Here is a 15,925-nt window from a genome sequence, read left to right on the forward strand (position 1 = left end):
TCACGATGTGTTCGTAGCAGATGACGATGTCTGAAGGCTCATAATGAATGCCACAAACGTATGTTTATGACGTAACTTTGAAGTCTTTCCGCGGAATCGCGCTTTTCCACGCGTTCAAGCCGTAACGATCCTTCGGCGACTTGGAGAAATGCCGCGGCACGGACTTTGCCGCTGCTGAAGCATACCCCGAACGGCAGCCCGGCGCGGAGCACCTCAACAAACCGCACCGACACTTCAGAGATCCACTAAAATATGTATGCACGATGGCAGCACAGAGTTAATGCGCTAATAAAGGCGTGATGGACAGCCGAGCTACAACAGCACAGCGAAAACACACGGCTGGAGCGAGCCCCGCTCCTCAAACTATAAGATCTCAACGCAACGCCAGCGCCACCTCTCGGAGTGGCGACAAAATGGTGCCGCCTCTCAAGGCGCAGTTTGCAAACTGAGTTAATCTAAAAACGTTGCTAACCACTAACGTAGGCGAGATGACGCATGCTGTCAGCCGAATTTAAAAAAAAAAAAACAAAAAAAGAGGTTATTGATTATCATCATCATCATTATGGCGCGTTGAAACAACGACAACAACGACGTCACGCCGTTACTTCAAATAGTTGCCGCTCAAACGCTCAAAAGAAATCTTCCCTGTTCTATGCTCAAACTTTACTCTTCACTCTTCAGTTTGGTTTCGTTGTACTCTGCAACATGGGTAAGTTAAGTGCACATTGTCCCGCCTACCTTTCCATGTCTTTTCAACACTGTTTAACAATTCCGTGCGAGCAAGACATCTCGCTGCAGTAAGAAGTTGTTGCCGATTCTTTACATTAAGTCTGACGGCAGTGTCAACCATGGTAATCGATGATACAGCTTCCTGTAAGGATATAGGTTCTGCTCGACCAAGAGTAGATACACATCGTTGTAACAAGTGTAATGGTCGACCTCTGCTAATGTGTCATTGGTTTCTCATTCGTTATGTGCCTCATCTGCTTTCACTAAGTGGGCATTTTCGGAAATGCCAGGTTGTTGAAAAAAGACGCCGTGTCTTTTTGACATTAATTCTAGCGTTTTCCTAGAAAGAAATCGACATAACCTTTGTACTGAAAGTGGCTGAGATTTTGGTTATTGCTCTGAATGTGCTGCACAGAAAAATAACCGCACATGCTTTGTGCGGTTAGTTTGTGCTAGGGTGGCTAGAATGGGCACCTTAGTTCGTGCGCTCGCCCGCGTATTTTCTGTGCTCGCGTGTCTTTGCACAGCTTATCGACACATATTTATCGTCGTAGTTGCTGAATTGACGCTTATAAAATAGCAAAAAAAATAAAATAATAGCGGCACGATGGCCGAACAAATCCTATTTATGTACGGAGTTCAAGTACGGATGAGGGAGCACTTTTCGCAGTAGGTTGTCAACGCTATCATGGGGGCCAACGCAGCATAATTTGCCAAGGTGTACAGGGTACTTCGTTTTCCCAGTTTTAGAATTGCGCAAATGCAAGCATCAAAGGAGGATGATTTCTTTCACAGTTGCAAAAAGTTGAAAAATTGAGTTTTCAAAAATAGTTCTTACTCTATCTTAGACAATTAAAAATATCCAGCATCATTAGTATACTCCTTAAGTCTCAAGAACTTTTGCGAGTAGTGTACACCAAAGAACGGCTATATACTAAAAAAACGGAATTCTAAAACTCGCACAGCCTCTGCAGTTCGAAAAGATTCTTTTTAGTATGCTACAACTCGGAACCACTTCAATTCTTAATCACAAATATCTTTAGTGTAGCGCTTGATACTTGTCCCAGCAATTGGCCTGCCACGGTGTCTCAATGGCTAAGGCGTTGTGCTGCTGAGCCCAAGGGTGTGGGTTTGATTCCCGGCCGCGGCGGCCGCTTTTCTGATGGAGGTGAAAAGCAAAACTGTCCGTATGTTCGAGATTTCGGCGCACGTTAAAGATCCCGAGGTAGTAAAAATTAATCTGGAGCCCTCCACTACGACACGCCTCATCGCCTGTGTAGCGTGGGCGTGTTAAACCCCACAATCAATCAATCGTCTCAGCAATTATCATCAAACATCTGTGTGCAAAACGCTCTTCCAAGCAAGTTTTTGTGGTTCCTAATTGAAGTAAACAGCATTATGGAAAGGCATGCCTATTCATAGAGGTAACGCATGTGCACTTGGTTTAGAATGACTTACACTCTTTGGTCTTCAGCAAATTTTCGCACTGCCAGAGGTATTTATTTTTAGGCTACAGCCCCTTTTTCGACCACATATTTTTCTAAACTTCCAACTTTTCTTGGTGAAATCGGGTTTAACCGAGTATGTAAAAGCTTGTTTGGAAGGGGGGAAAAGTTATCGGGTTTTCCCACAAATCATAAGCACTGAAAGTTTTCTACAATACTGAAAGGCAGATTTCTAAAACCCTTTTAGTCGTGCATACAACATTTCAGAAAGGTTCACTCCCTTGCAATTAACACAAGCGCTGCTGTGTACAAGCAACTTACCCGCTTTTTTTTTTTTTGCTTTTTTTTTTTTTCTAGATTCCTCCAGTGAAGTGAAGGTGGAGCAACTAGAGACCAAGCTGGCGCAAGTGCTCCACTTTGACGAGACAGGCGCCAGTTTCGCTCGTTCTGTGCTGGCCGACTGCAGCGCTGCTGGCGAAAAGTAAACAATCTTAAAACTCTGTCAGGGACTTTTTCAGTCTTGCGTGACAGTTGTGTCCAAGTCACACCGGACCAACTTTTTTGTAAGGTGCAACTTCCGGGAAAGTGTGCTGCTGAGGAGGAGGAGCGGGAAATTTAAAACAACAAAGTTTTGATACAGACCCAAAACCCAACGTAACCTAACTGCGTGATTTGATTCAGATTACAAAAAAGAACAGCTTGTACTTTTGAAACGCAGTATTCAAATCGTCGTAGGAGAAATTTCTGCTTTGAGTAAGCTGTCACGCCGAGCAGCGACCGATATTTCATTTTACATAACTTCACACCATCAGCGATGTTGTCTGTAGTATTGCACGGTGGTGCTTTATAGAAGCAGCATGGTAACACCTCACTTTTTTGTCTAAATTTGATTTACATCCCAGATGTCTTGCATTATTATAGCTCAGAAAAAAAAAAAATTATAGTTTTCTATGCTTTTACATTGCGACTTTGCAATAGCTAAAAAGAAGGCAATTTTTCTGCACCTACAAAAACTCGTAACCTTGTGTATACATATCTGTGCATGCATCTAATGCGATATACCTGTCTGTATTTCAGAATTGATGTTGCATGCCAGAGTGGACGCTCGCAAGTGAGTCATATTTGCTGTTTTCAAAAAATTGTACTTCTGATGTAACCATTACTAATCAGCAATTCTTCTCTCGCTTGGTCTGCAGTATTCGCTGCTGTCGACTCTACAGGATAAAACTGCTGAGGCTACATCTAGCGTAACAGATATCAGGTAAGCTTCCATGGTGTTAAAATGACCGTAGGCTGTTTCTTTTGAAGGGGCCACGTGGACAAAATACAAGTTTGTTTTATTCGACAGATTTCGTGTTTTGTAGTGCCCCCAGCGATTGTACGGAAGCAAACGATGCTTTATGCACTGAAAAATTAATCAATTTAAGTTAAAATGTTAATTCTCCCGCCTAATCGTGTGTGTTCGCGATGTCTGCAGTGAAATCGCAAGAACCGCTCTGCAGCCGATTGCGCAGCCTCATTTACCCTTAATCAACCCAGGTGGCGTCGTCATACCCCAAAGGGCCATTTTTTGCCTTTGCTTTGTTTTTGACAGTATTTGTACCTGGCTTGTTTTTTAAAGCAAAGCTTTACTACTTTCGTGCAGCGGTTTCGCGGCGGATGCGCAATTTCACCTTTTGACCGGAAACACATCCCCGGTGACACACCCCTCGAAGCGCATCGCGTGATTCACTGGGCCCGCTTTTGGCATTGCGTACAAGGCCCCGTTTTCAGACGTTCTGCTCGGCATGGCGGCGGTGGCCGATTGGCTGATCGGCAGCCTCCCATGCACGCGCCGCTGGGTCGCCTCTGGCTGCGTGACTCAACTCGCGCCTGGCGAAGAGGAACGGCGCGTTCGCCGTGAATGAACGCCGCGTTCGCCACACCTCCTTCTGTGAGCGTTGCACGGGACCAAACGGCTTTGAGACGTGGTCGGCAATACAGCTACATCAAAGGTTAACCAAGTGAAACCAAGACTCAACCAGACTAATCCAAGCTGTTGGTTTGCATATTCAAACTTAGCTGAGCTTAGCCGTAGCCATTTTTGTTGAGGTAGATAATAATCGTTTTGTGAAACGTGGTGTTCGCTCGATAAATATGGTCACATGATATAACCGTCGCTTACGCCAATCGGCCAGTGTAGTCGGAGACTAACCCTAAGCGCCGCAGTGCTGTGCGGCTAAAACAAGCATACTGCACGCAGTACTAACAGCAGTATGAATCAATACCTCTATGTTTACGTGTACTTTCGTAACTTCCGCTGTTTACCCCACCATTCACTATAAAAAGAATGTGCCCTCAATTTAAGCGCAAATAGCTCGTTCGGGAAGCTTGTAAGCCCTGTTTAATTTGCGTTTGCTTTTGGCGGCCTCAGTCAATCGCACATCTGGGCGTATATGACACCGTAGGTGCTGTTGCGGGAAATGAGCCAGTGGGCCACATGGCCATTCTTTTTTTTTTTCCTAATTATATTGGTTATTTGAGCGAAGTTTGTGTTAAACGTGGTGTCGGTATGATTCTAGTGAGGCATTAATCTTGCAAATTAATTAAACTTGGGTTTTGTCTGCTTTTTTGTACGCATGGCCCCTTTAATGCATGATGTGTTCAAGCTCTACCACGAAAAAGGACTGCAGAAATGTATTGTTGGGAAGAAGTTTAAGGGGACCACAAAAAAAAAGACCGAAGATGCCGAGCAGAACGCGTTCCGCTCCCCGCTAGCAGACGACGCTCGCTTTCCTAGCGAAACTCGCAACCGCAGCGCCGCGGTGGCGAGAGTCGCGGCCGGCCGCCTTCTCTCTACGGCCGCGGCGGGGAGATACGGAACTGAAACTAAAGCGTGGCAAACTGTTCGCATGGCGACGCATTGAAACATCCCCCTCGCAAGGGGCACGATCAAATGCAGAGCATTTCCGGGGGCGCACGACGTTAAGTAGTTTGCGTTACGTTAATGTTGTTGCACTTGTGGCAACTGCTGACGAGAGAGCGCTCGTCAGCAGTAAAATTGGCAGCCTCGGCGCACGTTGAGTCCGAGAGAGGGGAGAGAGTGTCCTTGAAACGTGCCTGGGCGCGCTATCGAATGTTGATCGCGCCGATAGCGAAACGTCTGAGCCGGGCATGTCGAGGCGAGCGATGCGGACTACTCGGACGCCTAGAACGGGTGACATCGCGAGTTAAAGAAATGCTCTGCATTTAAAAATATACAATTGGGGTCGGAATAAGCATTGCCAATTTTAATGCAGACCTCAAACAGTTGGTACAGATAGCAAGGAAAATTGGAGTGGTGGCCTGTGTGATGTCATGGGAACTGGCTCATCGGAATGGTCGCCGTCTACAAAAGCTGCTACAAACAAAGAAATTTGATCAAGCCACTTCAATTGTAGTATGAATTTAACACACTGACTACTTTTGGAGCTTCCCCGATGACGTCAGTGCTGACATTTTGTAGGGGGAAAGTAGATTTTTTTTTTTTTTGTCAAAACTGCTTCTCGGGCTGGGATGGAGTTGAGCAAGTTATGGAAGGGTAGTTTTTTTTTTATATATCAAACGGCATTGCGTGCTGTCTTCACGATGACTAAATTCGCAGAGGGGTTGGAAAATAACTTCCCAAGCCTACACTCCCCTTCTGTTTTGACAAGTTAAACTGTCATGGTCTCGTACTTCACGGACTTGCCCGAAGAAGTTGCTGCTGCGATTTTTGAGGAGAGGAACTTCTGCCATGCAACAAACGAGCATACTTACGCAAGCGAACATACTTATACCAGAACATACTTACGCAAGCCTCCCCTGCACTTTTGTCCAGCTTCCTTTCTTCCACAAACTAACATATGTATCGTGCAATAGCTTGTAGGAGTCGACTACGCTTTTCTCCAAGAAAATCGCCGTTCTCGCTGAATGGCCTTGCCTAGACCACCTGTTCTTAGCCTCCTGCCACACTTGCTTTTCTTGGCCACCAACTCGTTTTTCTTTTTTGGCTTTGTTTTCATTTTTATATATATATTTTTTATTTTTTCAGAAAAAAGCGCAAGACTCCGTGCAGTAGGCGCACCGATAATGAAGACTCGGCCCTGGCTTATGTGAGTTCCCGACTTCTTTCCTGCTGTAGAATGCTGCGAGCCGTGCTCTTAAATGTGGAAGTCGGTTAGCTTCTGCGCAGGATTCTTGAACTTGGCAGCACAGCGCAGCGCTGTGGGTACTTGTCGAACTGTAGGTGGAGGAGGCGTAGTACTATAACTGCACGTGGACGAATAGTCCAGACTTGTGGAGCAGTTTTTAAAAGGAGGTTTTGAATTATATGTGATGAAGCTGCAGCCAGGCTAATGTATGTGCCTTGCTTTTCGAGGTACTAGTTGTGTCTTGTGTGGCTATTTTGTGGTTACCTACTGTGATGGGTGCAGATTTTTGTCTTTATACCGATTTTACGAGAGAAAAAAACTATGTCTCTTTGCCTATTGGCTTTAACTGGTTACGGCTTTACCACTTTGGAGTGCGTGGGGATGACATTTCTAACCCATAGACAACTCCCCCCCCCTCTACATGTACAAGATATGGTAGATTAATTTTCTGAGCATGTCACTCGCATTTCTGACTAGGGCACATTGAAGAATTTCTGTGTCTCGTGTTCGTTGCACTTGTAACAACCACAGTCGGCGTCAAGTTACCCAGCCGTGTACTGCGCCACACCCTGTAGTCTAAGTGTATCTTCGAATTATTCAGCCTGAACCCTAGTTTTTGTGTTTTAGTGCACAAGCACTAGAGGGTCGACAACAAAATATTTGCGCGCGTGTTCTGAATGGTCGATAGGCACAGAAAAAAAAATATATTATGCGCACGTGTTAAAGAGAAAAATTGGAATCCATTTGGGCCCTCCGAGTGGCACAAATAAGCTAAATGAGGCATGCATGTGCACCCAAAATAAATCTGAGATCACCTTGTGTGTTTTTTTCAGAATATTTGTCCGCACTCTTTTCAGCTTGCAGCTGTCCTGGGAATGGAGGAGGAGGAACTATTTATCTCTTCTGGCAGAGTGTGAGTGGTCGTTGATTTACCTGGACTGCTGAGGGGAAGAGTCTTGCAGAGGCATCAATGAATCGCAATAACATCGTTGCACTGATACTGTGGACTGGAGATATAAGAGGAACGGCAAGCGGCATATCATTCTTGCCCCAGCTATTACTAGAACACAAGACAATGCTTGCGTGTTTACTGTGGGTGATGTTTTGTTCGCTTACACAGGAACAGGCCACGTGCTGCTGGTACCGCTAGCAGCGCTCAAGTAAGTTTTGCAAAGCCTTAAAAAGTCGGCAACGCTTTTAATTTCTTTTTATTCGTTTGTTTAATGTTTTAAGGAATCTCGTCCTGGGACATCTGGTGCGTGTGGAAGCACACTCAACAAGCCTTGGTGAGTCAGCGTTCATAGCTAAATTTTGATTCGTTAGAATTGTGCGTGGTGAGCTAGGGACTGTACTGTAACGGTAAGTCGATAGTACCAACATGATAAAAGGTGGAAGGCAGTGTTTCCTATACAATTGTGGTATAGATGACTATTGATATATTAGAAATGCACCAAAGGCAGCCTATATATGCTATTCGCCTGCACGTAATGAGCGATACTGCTAGTTTCAGTCATAAAATTCCAAAGATATAAAATCATCTTATAATTATCTTAAAATCATCTTATAAAATATATTATTTCTAACCTCATGTCTTAAAAGAAATTGCAAAATCTGACGGTCAAAGCATGAATATTTATCAAGGTGTTGCACTCCAGCGGCCTCTCAATGATTATTTTTGGCCTACATTTCTGAACTTATCTCTTTGTCTCGGAGCTGACTTTTTTACCATGAGGCCAATTGTTATCCACAGTATCTTCTTCTGCTGCTTCTTCTTCTGCTTCTGCTGCTGCTGCTTCTTCTTCTGCTTCTGCTGCTGCTGCTTCTTCTTCTTCTTCTTCTGCTGCTACTTCTTCTTCTTCTTCTGCTGCTGCTGCTTCTTCTTCACACTCGCTCGCACAAGTATAAATATCGTGCACTTCATGTCACGACAATATCAGTACTCTATAACGCGACATTTCGTACGCTTATAATTTTTGCACTGAAAAAGGTAAGAATTACAGCTTGAGTATACTTGCGCTAGCTCCTCCTTATAAAACACAGTCGGGAAAAATAAGCTAGTCTGTAGTGAAAGACGAATTGCAAATTTGGTTAGAATGTTGGGGATAAAATTACTTCACTGCAAACTCGGGCTTTGTTAGCAAAAGCTAATTGCATTTTAACTCTGGTTAGCTTGAAACGTAATTATTTATAAGGCAGAGCGCAAAACAAGAAGTTTTATGAACGAAACTCATTTCATCCAAGCCCAAATTTGTACGGCAACTTGTGCCAAAATTGTCCGAAAAACGAAATTTTTTTTTTGTGCCATTTGTACAAAGTTTTGCACTATTTTGAAACTTGATTTCATCAATTCAATTTCTAACCTGGCAAAAAAACCCTTGGGCGTGGAGTTATGCAACCCGACACATAACACCTGCAACATTCCCACCATCTTTCCCAATTGCAGTGTCCGTGGCAAAGACAAAAAAAAGGTTGAACCATTGGTAAGTATTGTTCACTTCAAACTGTAAAGACTGGTTGTTTTCCTCCTTTGTCTTTGCCATCAGTAATATTCACTGAATCGCTGTTGTACTGAGCAAGGGGTGTGCGGTTTATACAACTTAGATGAGCTCAGAAATGTTGAGTCTCACTATGAGAATTCACAATAGAGGCGGTTAGTTCGGTAACAATGGCAGTTTCTAAATGCAGTCATTCCTGTTGTGTCATAAGACTAATTATAGGGCTGTTGGGATCTCTTTGAAACAGACGCCGCATCAAGAAGCTGCTGATGTAGTCATATTGTTTCCGTGATTTAATGTTTTCCATTAGCCTGTAACGTGAATTTCAGTTGCAGAGAGTTTGGTCAAGACAATATAGGTTGTTGAAGTAGCAATTTGTCAAGATTTCAGCGTGCGTTAAAGATTGCCGGGGGTTTAAATTGATTCTTAGCTCCCCACTACGGTGCACCCGGGGCTAGCTTCGAGATGCTCAAAGCCCTAATGATTTATTTTTTAGTTTGACCCTAATCACACTCGTTGCAGTGTACTATGATCAAGTATCTGTTTTGGTCATTTTCCTCTAGAAAATGAAGGCCAGAGCTGGCTTTGCGAGAGGTAGCTTTAAGTGGTGGTGGTTTTTGCAATTGCTGTGTGAAACTAATGCCGGTTTTAATATTTTTCCGTTCAAGGAAGTGGCACTGATGAGAGTTCGATCTGCTAAAGATGTGTTCGAGGCATGGGACGAGGAGATCAAGTAAGTGTCTTACTATGGGCTAGTATCTCTTCGCTGCTGTTTCTGAATGTGCAGACGTGTTTCTGCATTAATGCAGGGTAATAGAGTGGGACGATCTTTTTCCACACCTGCCTGATTTCGGCGATATTTTTTTTTTGTCGCTATCGTTAATAGGGACTATATACAGGCTCATAAAAGCTCTGCCCAGGCTCAGCAAGTTGGTGGCACAGCTGAGAGCCTCCTTGAAGTAAGTGTCATTTTAGTACTTTTTTTGTTCTTCAGCAGTTATAAAGGCAAATTAGGCCTAATGTTTCCTTTTCTGCTTGGTGGCGGAAAATGCCTTTGACTACTTTTGCCACTGTCAGCAGTGGTAGCGCACTAATGCACTTTTATTGCACTAGTGCACTATTTTAATTAATATACCCTCGCGCATTGTGTGGTGTGGCCCAAGTGCAGCTCTAGTGCATTTGTACCCTGATTTGATGGCAGGGAACAATGTTCGTTTTGATAGGCGTTTCTAACATTGCATTTGAATTTTCTTTAATTGCTTTGATACGCATTGTTGCTTTTCAGAATTTTTTTTTGTATGCCCTCACAGCTGAAAAAAAAGCAATTGGAGGTGCAATTGGTCCTCCAATGGTTTTTTTGGGCTGTGCTGGCCATCTGCTGTGAACATTTGCATTAACAGCCACTATTTTTTAAAGTGAAAGTTTTCTTAGTGGGACTTGAGGCATCCTGTCAAAACACTAATGAATTTCCACATAGACCGGTTGGTAGACCGAAAAGCTCTGATAAGATTTCTGGACACACAACGCCTGTGTGAAATGGGGCTTCCATTGTGTCAAAAAAGGGCTACTTGAAACTGGGTAAAAAGGAACAGTTCTAGATAAGACAATACACTCTTAAATCGTGAATAAGGAGTGCAGTAGTATACCTATATCTCGTAACCTACGCATTGGTATGCATTTACAGTCGCCGACCGTTTTTTCGGACTCGATGGGACCCGCCGATAAGTCCGAATAATAGGTAGTCCGAAAAAAGGATTCACTGAAAAAAAAAACCTTTATTGGCCCAACGGCTGGAAAAACGTATGTATGCGCGTCTGTACACACCCACGCCTACGCGCGACTAAGAAGTCCGCCTCTATTTCCGCAAGCGTTTGTCCGTCACTGTAGGCAGACAATAGCACTGTTAGGGCTCGCGCCAGATCAGTATTTGGTGCTTCTGGCGTTGGTGGCACGTCATCATCGGAGTAGCTGTTCACTTGCGCCGGTTCGAGGACCTGGCATACGATTTCGTCATCATCCAACTCGGCACACAGCAGGATGGCACTATCAATGTTGGTGAAATCTTTAAACGTAGCCGCTCCCACATCGACACCGCTAGCACGGAGGTCATCGAAAATGTCGGATGCTGCGGCAGGCGGCATCTCTGTTGTGGGATTGTGGCCTGTGTGACTATCCTCTTCCTCGCTTCCAACCACAAATCCCGCATACCGAAAGCAGCTGCAGATCGCGCCCTGCGTCGCTGCCCTCCAAGCATCAGACAGGATGCTGATAGCTGACAGCACATCCACAGCGTAGCTTTTGTCACTGTCTACACACAGCTCGCACACTGTCCACACACAGAGCACCGTGGAAGCACCGAAGCTGGAGTCCGAAAAATCGAACGGCGGGCTATGCGGCGTCCGAAATATCGGTCGTGAATGTACATGTACTTCAATGGGACAAGTGGCCGTGCCGCGAAGGTGTCCGAATAAACTAGCGTGTCCGAATTTTCGGCGTCCGAATAAATGGTCGGCGACTGTACATCGTTCGTAGATGCGTTTACTCAGTGCGCAAAAAAATTGTCTCGTGGATTTGTTCTTTGTTTGCGATTTGGGTCTTTGAATGTTTGACAATTGATTGGACGCACTGTAGCGAAGGTTAGACGCACTTTTAGCTTTCGCACTTCTCTCAACTTTCTTTCTAAAGTGATTGGAAAAAAATTTTTCTCTCTTGTTCTACGTGATAGTATATTTGATTAAGTATTTTGTCGGTGCTTGTTTAACTGTGGTGTGTCACTGCTCCTTCCAGTATTGGCTGCGTCTCTACATCAGACTGGCACAGAGCGACGACAATCCCAATGACTCGTGAGTTCAAGCAGTGTACACAAGCATGAGTGTTTCGTGTAACCCTGGGGTTAAAAATTAGAAATGCCAAGTTTTCCAGCAGCATAATTAATAGTAATTCTAGGGAAGGACTGGTGGAGGGGGGGTGCACCATAGACCATTTTGCTTGAGCGTGGGAGAAGTTTTTTATGATTTAAAAGGACTTTCGACATCACAAATATGAAGTCAGAAAAAATTTGGTTCATTAGGACGGACACAAGGACAATCTGGGCACTAGGAAACACTAGGCACTGGCTGCCCATATATCGCTTGTATGAGAGAGCTACCTTGATCACCATGATGTAGGTATGCTTTTAGTGAAGACAATAACGTAGAGCTTGCATTGCTATCATTTGTAGTAACAATGAAATTTCAGAATTTGGCTAGTGTTATGTTTTAGATAGTTGAGTGGCTCGTTGCGATGAGCGACTTTTTTATGGGTTATTGTGGCTGAAAAAAAACATCAGTTGCACAATATTAGAGCAATATGAAACCACAGGCAGCAGTTTGTGTGGAAATTACATAGGGGTCTAAAAGGCTGAGGCACAAATGTGCAGAATCGGAATGACTGGCTATTAGCGCAGATCATTCAAATGTTGTTGGTCTGGGTGCAGTCTCGCACATCATTACAACTAGGCTGGCTTGGGTAAAATCGTTTTGCGTTAACCAATTCGTTACTTGATGGAAATGTAAAAACGGGGTGACGGGCTTCAATTATTAGTTTGTTTCTGTAAAATTCTACACTTGGGGGTTTTATTATCTGTTCCGAGTTGCGTTAAATGCCCCGGTTATCTCACGGATGGCACAGGGTTAAAAAGGTCCCCTTTCACCACAAGTTGTCACCGTGGCACTGGGGACCGCACCCAAATGGAGGAAGCAGTTATACATGCACGTAAATGCCCCAGAAAGGTGAGGGGAGCACTGCTTCCCCAGTAACCTAGTTGATGTGACATTGGACCAGTATCCCATAGGGCGTGGCATCGGGTACCCCCCAGAGAGCACATTTTTCTCCACTTCCTTTCATTTCAGAAACATATCTTTCAAGACAAAAAAGTAGTTATGTAACTACAGCCTTTATGCCTCCCTTGGTGTTCTGACTGCTGGCCTGCCTTTCTCTGTTATTTCAACGAGTCCTCATTCTCAATTTTGATTCACTGTCTGCATGTTCACACAAACAGCACAACCTCATTGATTTGTTTTTTAGAGGCACAAAATTTTTTTAAAAGGAATGGTCTGGAAAAATTTGCAATCTGAACTCGATAGCGAATTACATAGGTTAAAGCGTTGGTTGAACTTTCACAACATAACTGTCGGGAACGTTTTAACAGTAAAGTTGTTCTAGGGCTGGCCCCGACGACAGTCCCGCTCCCTCCGCAGCAGGTTTCTCCTCCCCACAGGAACCAGTTCCCAGTATGGAAGATGTTGATAACAAAATTTAGAAAGTTCCTAGGGCCTTCATATTTTGATATGACAGCTGATACTGCCCCTGAAAAAAATGTCTTCCCAACCATGCATTTCTGTGTAGAGGGGAAGCAGACTTTAAGGAGATAAGTGTAAGCATTGTCTTTATAAGCTGGCTTTTCGACATTAAAGTTGCATGGCCATCTGCGGAAGGTGTTGTTGTTTTACCGGAACTGTCGGGAAACAAAAGATTTGACAATTAGTTGCTAAGGCCACTTTACCACCACACACCACGGCTTCCGTGGTCATCCTTCTTCACACAGTGGAAGAGCACTACATTTTTTAACAAAGGCCCGTTTGTGTTTGTGCGTGTGTTTGCCTTGACCGAACAGAAACCTTGCATCCTCCCGCAGGGTACAGAGTGCGGGGTCATCTTTCCTTGACGACTCGCAGCTTGGTCTGCACGCGCACGTCGACCTTCTTGGCAAGCAACAAGCGATCCAAGAGCGGTCCATTCAACAGCGCCAGCAGCACATTGCAAAATTGACAAAAGATGCGGTGGGTGACGACTTTGCCTATGTGATTAATCCGCGTCCTTAAAGAAGCCATGCAGACAAAACACGAGTTTGTTTTATTTGAAAGATCACCTCGTTAGAATCGTACTGACACTACTTTTAACGCACACTTCACTCAAATAAGCTATATAATTAGGACAAGAGGGAATGGCCGTTCGACCCACTAACTCATTTTCGCGGGTACGAGCCTTGTCCCGTTGTGCCACATACACACGGCTGACAGCATTTTCTGCGGCACAAACGATCTTCCTATTAACATCCGATTCAGGGCTGGAGTTGAAATTCAACCCCAGTCCCAGCACATTCATCTCGGAGGCAGTAGGGCTGTAAGACGACAGGTTGCACACCGTTGTCCTTGCATGGTTGTCCGTCAAACCCTTGACTTCATGTAGCTGTTTAGTGGAAGCGGTGGAGGTACGTTGTCGCGCATGTATGACGGATATGGGTTGTGCTAACGTAAAAATTACTGGCCTTCAGTAAATATCCCTTTCTAATAGTGCTGTGTCTAATTACAGTGCTGTATTGCCACTTGTGAACGTTTTTATGAGTTGCTTTCTTATCTAAAGAGATGGTGCTTGGGTAGAAGAGCTCCGTTTGTCCTCGATCAATGCTGCGTGCCTTTGGGGGCAACATTGGTGCGTGTTTATCGAGGACGCTATTAGTGTCTTTATTTCAGTACAGAAGTTGCATATTTCTAAAGTAAGCAAACTATGCCGTTATGAACATTTTTACGTAGTGTTTGTAAAACTTTTTCGCATTTGTGCACGATAGTTTTTAAGCCTGTAGGCTGAAAAAGTAGTACAGTACATCCCACAGGAGTGTTGACAGGTGAGTCCCCCGTAGAGGGGCCATGCAGATAAAAATGCATGTTTAGTTCATTACAAGGACTGCTCTATGTTGGTAACAATGACATCAATTTTATCTCGAACTTTAATTAAAACGACTAATCGAGAAAATAAAGAAAACAAATGAAGCTGCGACGTTATAAAGGCCTCGCCACCTTCTGGCGAGGTCTTTATAACATTGCAGAATCTTATAGCCGGTATTCAATGGCGTTGAATGCATGCAGGCAACCATGCGAGTGCGCCGCCATATCTGTGGCCAAGCGTCTGTTGCTAGGCGACGTTGTGCGCCCGGCCCGCAGATTGGGCACCACTCTTCTCCTCCGTGCAACCGTGCGAGTTCGGCGTCACTCGTTACGTCGGGCTCCACGGGATGGCGGTACTTGTCCATGCTAAGCACGACTGTGAAACAGATGACTGTTTCACGTTACAAACTCTACCCCACCGAACGCAAAGTATTGCCTCAAGTTCAATGTGAGTGCGATTAATAACATATCTGTGGACACCACCATTAGAATCGGATTAGAACGAAACAGATGACGCACGCCTGTTTTTTTTTTTTTTTTTTTTTTTTTTTCTTTGGCGTGCGGCCGCAGTGGCTCAAACCGCGCCGTGTCTGTGGCGCATCGGCCATGTCTATGGCTGTTTCCAGTGTTGCCAAGCGAAGAAATTGACCGCTAAACTGTTCAACGAATACTGCCTATTTGTTCGATTTGTGGTTGCCTGCCAAAGCTATCGCCAATAAACAGGACTCGATTGTAGTGCGGCTTCTAGTTTCATTTGATTGTATTGATTGATTCACTTGAACACTTACAAGTAGTTAAGATGCTTTGGTGGCTGGCATAGAGTTGAGTGAGATGCGAAAGTCTAGTTCTTTCAACCTAAAAATGCTTTTATATTGCCTTCATGATTCGTTTAAAACTTGTTTCTTTCCTTTCGTTTTCTTTCTTTTTTGCTTTCAATGCTACAGAAGTTCTCTGGTTGTCATTCCTGAAGACTAGTACATACCAAAGATGGCATTGCACTTCATGAGTAACAGTAATTTGACCCCCCCCCCCCCCCTTCCCCTGAAACGACAATGAAATGTAACTGACAGACAGGTGCATTATAATGAAAGTTGAGGAGGGTTAGAGCAGCTGCCTGAGAAGCTGGTAAGGTGTCCAAACTATACGGAAACAATAGTTGTGAAGTAAATTGCGGTGTTCTCCATGATTTCAGGTCACATGGTGTTTTTTATTTTCTTTTGTTGTGTTAGGTTGTGGTGCATTGACCAAAGATTTTTTTTATTGGCAGGAAGCAATGAAGGCGGCGCTAGTTGACCTGAAGGTCCAAAACTTGGAATTAATTGACCAGATCAAAGCGAACCATATGGAGGTAGGTGTGGGTTTACAGCTCTTTCTTTTTTTTTTTTATAACTTTTTCTCTT

The 15,925-nt window shown here is 44.3% G+C and overlaps 1 protein-coding gene across 2 annotated transcripts in view; it reads left to right on the plus strand.

The window, feature by feature from the left end:
- The first annotated feature begins 551 nt into the window (after positions 1-551).
- The window catches only part of LOC144159137 (uncharacterized), a 217,549-nt gene continuing 202,175 nt past the window's right edge, over positions 552-15,925 (plus strand). Inside the window, exons 1-14 of one of the 2 annotated variants that reach the window (XM_077690439.1) lie at positions 553-709; positions 2,532-2,655; positions 3,252-3,285; positions 3,371-3,435; positions 6,226-6,286; positions 7,183-7,238; positions 7,446-7,485; positions 7,559-7,611; positions 8,769-8,805; positions 9,489-9,553; positions 9,707-9,779; positions 11,608-11,663; positions 13,496-13,640; positions 15,793-15,873. In XM_077690439.1, coding sequence (XP_077546565.1) covers positions 706-709; positions 2,532-2,655; positions 3,252-3,285; positions 3,371-3,435; positions 6,226-6,286; positions 7,183-7,238; positions 7,446-7,485; positions 7,559-7,611; positions 8,769-8,805; positions 9,489-9,553; positions 9,707-9,779; positions 11,608-11,663; positions 13,496-13,640; positions 15,793-15,873 — 894 coding nt within the window. In that variant the 5' untranslated portion in view covers positions 553-705. Of the gene's footprint in view, positions 710-2,531; positions 2,656-3,251; positions 3,286-3,370; positions 3,436-6,225; positions 6,287-7,182; positions 7,239-7,445; positions 7,486-7,558; positions 7,612-8,768; positions 8,806-9,488; positions 9,554-9,706; positions 9,780-11,607; positions 11,664-13,495; positions 13,641-15,792; positions 15,874-15,925 lie in introns of both variants that reach the window. The other variant, XR_013320244.1, reaches the window with a different exon arrangement.

The sequence above is a fragment of the Haemaphysalis longicornis genome, unplaced genomic scaffold (genome assembly GCF_048455015.1).
Source record: "Haemaphysalis longicornis isolate Haplotype H1 unplaced genomic scaffold, Haemaphysalis longicornis Haplotype H1 scaffold_10, whole genome shotgun sequence".
In the NCBI taxonomy this organism is placed as follows: Eukaryota; Metazoa; Arthropoda; class Arachnida; order Ixodida; family Ixodidae; genus Haemaphysalis; species Haemaphysalis longicornis.